The sequence below is a fragment of the Aegilops tauschii genome, chromosome 3 (assembly GCF_002575655.3).
Source record: "Aegilops tauschii subsp. strangulata cultivar AL8/78 chromosome 3, Aet v6.0, whole genome shotgun sequence".
NCBI lineage: Eukaryota > Viridiplantae > Streptophyta > Magnoliopsida > Poales > Poaceae > Aegilops > Aegilops tauschii.
This window is the reverse complement of record NC_053037.3, coordinates 533,106,717-533,113,097: the sequence shown is the minus strand read 5'-3', so window position 1 is coordinate 533,113,097 and position 6,381 is coordinate 533,106,717. Positions and strand designations below refer to the sequence as shown.

At 51.4% G+C, this 6,381-nt stretch overlaps 1 protein-coding gene across 1 annotated transcript; it reads left to right on the top strand.

Moving 5' to 3' along the window:
• The first annotated feature begins 854 nt into the window (after positions 1–854).
• LOC109758322 (uncharacterized) lies at positions 855–2,983 on the top strand. The gene has a single exon (XM_020317172.3). The coding sequence runs from the start codon at positions 1,392–1,394 to the stop codon at positions 2,769–2,771; it is 1,380 nt and encodes a 459-aa protein (XP_020172761.1). The 5' UTR covers positions 855–1,391; the 3' UTR covers positions 2,772–2,983.
• Positions 2,984–6,381: the final 3,398 nt, after the last annotated feature.

Here is a 6,381-nt window from a genome sequence, read left to right as displayed (position 1 = left end):
GGCGACGAAGGAGGCGGGCAAGGGTTACTGTTGGAATGGGAGAGGATGGTCAATGTGCCACCGACTAGCGGGCCAGGAGGAGGAGTAGGCGGGCACCGCGCCCGTCTGTTTTGTGTCCGCCGATGCAAATGAGGCTTAAAATTGGGCCGGGAATGGGTCGGCAGGCGGATGAAAAGCAGACGCGCGTCCGTTTGGGTCGGCGCGTTGGGCCGACTTTTCTGTCCGCGCCGACCCAAACGGACGCGCGCGGACGAAGTGGGTCGCCGCGTTGGAGTTGCTCTTGCTCCCCCCGTTTCGAAATACTTGTCGTGGTTTTTGTTCAACAGTTTTGCTAAAGCACATCTAGATGTGCCATAAGTATTGCACATCTAAGTCTCATGTCATTGATCTTACGTGGAGATTCGTGTGAGTTCCTTTTGCTTTTTCTTTTTCTTTCCATACTTGATTGTGTCATTTAGATGTGCAATATTTATGACACATCTAGATGTGCCATAGACAAATAGTTCAATATAGAAATCATGAAAAATAAGCACTCCAAATCATGAAGTGAATTATCGTCATCGCTGATCATTTGATCTGTCTGAATGACAGACACACTCGGATCCCTTCCACGTTCCCGCGGTGGCCGCGGCGCACGGCGCTGGGAGGGAATCCGCGGTCGTGGGGATGGAAGACCGAGCATCTCATCTCCGGGCCATACCTTGCGTGGGCCTGGAGCCGCAGGCATCGTCCTCTTCACAGCGAGCACCGGAGATCCTGAACACGAGCGCTCCCATTTAAAATGGCATCACATCACTCAGACGTTCAGAAAGAAGGCTCGCCGGAGAAAACAAACCAAAAGAAAGCCCAGCTCCCATTGTTCATCTCTGTCCAGTTTTTCCCATGGCGCTTTCCATCAAGATTGTTTTGTCGAGCACCTGTGCCGCGCCCCGAGTCCCTGAAAAACCCACGACAGAGAGCGCTTTCGATCAGGTTTTACAAGCATGCGCTTTTGAGCACCGTCCGGGGAAGTAGCCACCGGCAAGCAAAGCTCTGTTGCCACGGCAACCGGAAATTCCCTCTGCCAGTCGCCGTGCGCCTAGCTGCCAGCTTCCGGTGCCATGGCTAAGTTGCTTGCTCAAGACGGCTACAGTACAGATCGAACGATACCTTCCTTGCCCCCTTTCCCTCCAAAAATTCCTCCTCCGTCCTCCTCCTCTTCTCCCGAGCGCCTCTGTCCGTGCCTGCCGGTGCTGTGCCGTGGCCACGTTGCTTGCCCCGGTTACTTAACCCCGGCCCGCCCCACTCTGCAGTGCCACGTCGCGCTGAGCCATTGGCCATTGCTGCCGATCGCTTCCAGCTTCCAGGCTTGTAGCTAGCTGCTAGCTGGTGGTTCGCCCGTTGCCGGTCCCATGAGCAAGAGGCCGGTGGACGCGGGCGGCGAGCGGCCGCCGAGCCGTGGCCGCGCGGCGCCGCGGTCGGCTCGCCACCACGGTGCGACCGCGCAGAGGGAGGCGGAGGCGGCGGCGGCCGCCGCGGCGGTGGCGGCCGCGCTGCGCGACGATGCTGCCGTGAGCAGCAGGGCGGCGATGGCGGCTCGCCCCAGGCGTGGGCCCAACGAGTACGTCTCCTACCGCCAGCCCGGACCGAGCGAGGCGTCGATGCATCACCATCCCGGCGACGAGCGCTTCCCCGGCGGGCCGAGCCACGGCGACGGCGAAATCCAGGAGGTTGACGAGCCGGCGCAGCCGCCCCGCGGCGGCGGCGGGCCCTACTACATGGCGCCGTGGCAGAGGCGGGGCCGCCCGCCGCCGCAGCCGCTGCCGCCGGTGGCGGTCGACGAGCCGCGGTACCGGTACGAGCGCGTCCCGGGGGAGCAGAGGATGAGGATCCCGGGGCCGGTCCAGGCGCCGCCGATGGGCCCGCGCCCGACCGGCAACGGCGGCTACCGGACCAACACCACGAGGGTCGAGCGCGTCACAACGATCAAGCAAGACGACGGCGGCGCGCCTTACCAACCGGGCGCGCCGGTGCCGGGGAACGGGAGCCCACAGCAGCAGCAGCAGCAGCAGCACCATGATCACCAGGGGTCGACGTCGCACACGCCGCCGGGACGTCACCGCCATCCGCGGACACCGAGGAGGACCCCGGCAGGCTCTCCGGGGGGCTACGTCTCGCCGGACCGCGGCAGGGAGAAGCGCAGGCAGCTGCCGGCCTTCTGCTTCACCCTCTGCTGCATCCTGTTCTGGCTGGCGGTGGTGGTCGTCGGCGTGGCCGTGCTCACCGTGTACCTCTACTACCGCCCGCAGCCGCCGAAGCTCCGGGTGACCGACGCGTCCCTGAACGCCGGGTACGTGGACGAGCTGACCGTCCCCGGCGGCCCGGCCCGCGGCCTCGCGCTCAACGCCGACCTCACCGTGCTGGTCGCCATCACGAGCCCCAACACCAAGGTGAAGATGGTCCTCTGGTACATGCAGCTGGACCTGTACTTCGAGGGCCACAGGATCGGCACTTCGACGGTGCTGCCGGCGCCGCTGTTCGAGGAGCCCCGCACCTACGCGCTCCGGACCGTGGACTTCGTCGTCAGCGAGGCGCCACTGTCGCGGGAGGACGCCATCGCGTGGAGGAACGGGACGGTGGCGGGCGGGCCCGTGAAGCTCAAGCTCGTCGGGAAGTTCCACACGCAGCTCAACTTCGGGCGGTGGCTGCCGTACAAGTACTGGGTGTACCCGCGCTGCACCCTCTGGATGGACCCGCCGCCCAACGGCGGGCTGGTTCGGGCACGCTGCTGATGGTTTCCTGAGGAGTTGCACAAACAACCGCTAACAGGCTTCTGAACAATTTCCTTTTCATGTAGTAGTAGTTATTTTACTGTTGAAGATTTACCTGCAACTACGATACTTAGCATATTTTCTAGAGAGGGAATGCTGCAGATCTTGCTTAACCAAAACAACTGGCCTAACGCTGAGATTAGCCTACTAGGGATGCAAAAATGTATTCAGTCTGTACAAAAGCTAAAATGTACACAAGTTGCTGGATAATTGTGCTTGGTTTAACTATATTTTGTCCATGTACTGATGTCATCAGAAACCTTTGATTCCTTGAAAACAAACTTAACTTCCACCGAGTATAGAAAGCAGTCAAGGTCAAAGTGCATGCTTCTTTGTGTATTTGATCAAAGGTGCGTGGGCAAGTGACACAACTCGCTTATTTTTGAAGAGACTTCTTTTGCAAGTCTTAACAAGTCGAACTGTTAATACTTATGATGCAAGGGCGGTGTTTTTTCCCTGAAAAATTGAAAGGAGCTCGGGATGATGATTTTGAAAGAACAAGAAACCCAAGATTGCACAAGTGACGCAGGAAGATATTAGAAAGATTAGTTCCATTGTCAATGCTTCACACACATCATTTTAGTCTTTCCTAAAGCAAGAAGAGACCGCCTCTGTCACCTCTAGCATGGATTTAGTTTGTGCTTGTGGCGCAATAGAAGGCAACGATGAGCACTTCATTGCTACCGAGTTCTTTGTGAAGAGAGAGCAACGAGAGATGTTCTTGCACATGACTAGTGAGTCTCAGAAAAAGTTCTTGTTGGCATTGGGAGGTTGCGAATCAAATAGAAGAACCCACAACTGCTTCAAACATTCAGCAAATACAATCCATCATAAATTTCATGAGGTTGTACAATGTGTGGTCATCATGGCATCTCATTTCCTTGAGCCACAAGACCCAAATTTCCACACTGTGCATGATAGTATTAAGAAAGATAGAAGGGCTTATCCTCATCTCAAGGGCTGCATTGGTGCAATCGATGGGAATCATATAAGAGCTTCTATTCCTGAAGGGCCGCTGAAAGTGAGGTACATAGGGAGAACATGTGTGACAACTCAAAATGTGATGGTCATATGTGGCTTTGATATGCACTTCACTTATGCTTCATTTGGACTATCTGGTTCTATGCACGAAACAAATGTGCTATTCCATGTAGTGGAGAAGGAGAAGGACTCCCTCCTCCATCCTCCAAAGGATGATCATTTCTTCTCATTACAAGTTTACAACAATGTCATATATCATCTAACTAACATGTATGTATGTATGTGTTGTTGTTGTTGTTAGGAAAATATTACCTTGTGGATGTCTAGCATCCTTCGGAGAAATTCAACAAGATTCACTCCTCCAAACGCAATTGCATAGAAAGAGCCTTTGGAGTGTTGAAGATGAAATGGCAAATTCTCCTCAAGATGCCAAACTACTTGATTCAAACACAAGTGAAGATTGTTGCGGCTACTATGACATTGCCCAACTACGTCCGCCTCCATGAAAAAGATGATCTCCACTCTCTTTGGTGTGAAAGTGGTCCAAATTATGTTCAATTCCAAACAGATTTAAGATGTCATTCCTGATAGTGCATTGGATGTTTCAACTTTGGAGGAAAGTGCTCCTGACATGGATATGTTTAGGAATGAACTACCTACTATCATTGCTCTTGGTTGGTGATGTCATGCTTGCGATGCTTAAAAAATTGTCCCCATTTTGATTTGCAAACATATGCAAATTTGATGTAGTTTTTGTTGTACGACATATGTGAAACCTTGTTGTTCTTCATCTAAACTTGGCGGAATTCAAAAATTTACATGTTTTGTATAATTCTTGCACTTGTAATATAATAAAATGCTCTCTGTGAAGTGAAAACCGCTCACTATACAGGATAAGTCATAGCAAACAAACAATTAAAAAAACGAGGTGTCAGTCCAAGTCTGGCCTGCAGCACATACCCATCCTTTTTCAGCCCAACCTTTCTTGCCCCACCGAATTGGGCCAACATTACGTGACCATGCAATGTTTGAACATGCCTTAGCAAACAAATAGGAGAGGCTACAGCCAGCTGAAAGTGCAAGTATGCCCTTAATCATATTTTGATGTGGATGCCAATATACATATAGGGGACTAAGTATATTTGCTAAGTGAATACACAGATTTTAGTCCCCTTGGCAACTATGTCTATGTATCATGGACTCACCAAAATTGGATATGACTTGAGTATGCTAACACGAAGATAAGAAGCATAGCCTTTTCCGTCAATTCTCGAGTAATAGAGATCCCACACTATTAGGAGGGGATCAAAGGGGCCTATGATGTATTTTCTCAAGACAAATTCTTCCTAGCACCATTCCACTCATATCAGTACCATAAAGTCCAGCCAAATAATCCAACCTAGTTCCAATGTCAAAATGGCAAGTACCAAAACTCATTATTATTGTCGGACTGTCCGACCTACGGTCGGACTGTCCGTGTTGCTACTAGGATGTCCAACTATCTGGTCGAAAACATCGGTAGCTTTGCGCTCGAGGACTATTTGGGATCCTTTCTAGATGTCCGAGATCCTTTTTAGACATTTGGCAGATGACCGGACATGCTGCCCTCACACTTATATAAAGAATGTCTATGTCCGAGTTATCTCGGACTGTCTGGCCAACAGGTCGAAAGTCTGGATAACCGTTGCGAAACAACAGAAGATTGTCCCCATTAGTCGGACTGTTTGGGTTCCTTCTCGAACATCCGGGCATCCGCCAGACTATCTAGCTGGCTACCTGGAATTCCAACCGATGCTTTGTAAGCCCTATGTTTCCAACCTTTGTAATTCAAAAACTACAGGGGCCAGGCATCCAACCTAGACGTCTAGTCCATACCAAAAAACTGGAAAATGCCTAGTGTCGTGGGTTACTACATATACCCCTCCACCACTTCGTGGAGGATTTGACCACTTCACTCAAAAGAACCCTAGAACACCCAAGTGCGCCCTCTCACTCTCTCCCACACCAAATCCTAGATCCCAGAGAGATTCTTGAGAGTTCCCGAGAGAAATTTGACCAAGCGATGATATACTCCCTCTCCCTCTTTTGACCAAAGTGGTATGTGATTTGAGCCGACCTTGATCTTTTCCCCACTTTCCTCTTGTTACTCTTGGCGGTTCGAGACTCCAAGGCGGTAGGGGTGCTCCAATGAGAAATCGACTTATGATTTGCCCCGAATTGGAAGCCACCTCATGATCTACCACTAGTGGTTGATAGTTTCATTTGTGGTGATATCTCAAGGAGAATATGGTGAGCCTTCATGATGTTGTTTCTTCATGGTAACACCCACCCCTCCAACGGTGATTAGCGGGGAAACTATCATATAGTGTTGTTTTACTCACTATATTGTTGTTATCATCTATTTCTAGAACTTGAGCCAGCTTAGCAATTGTTAGGACACATTTATACTCTACACTTGCCTAACATTTCTAATAAGTAGTTACATTTTGCAATTGTACCTATTTACCCCCCTCTAGGTCTATCTGATCCTTTCATTGGCCGAACGTTTCGTTGCTCCAACCAGAAGCTAGCTTGCTGCATGCTGAGCGGA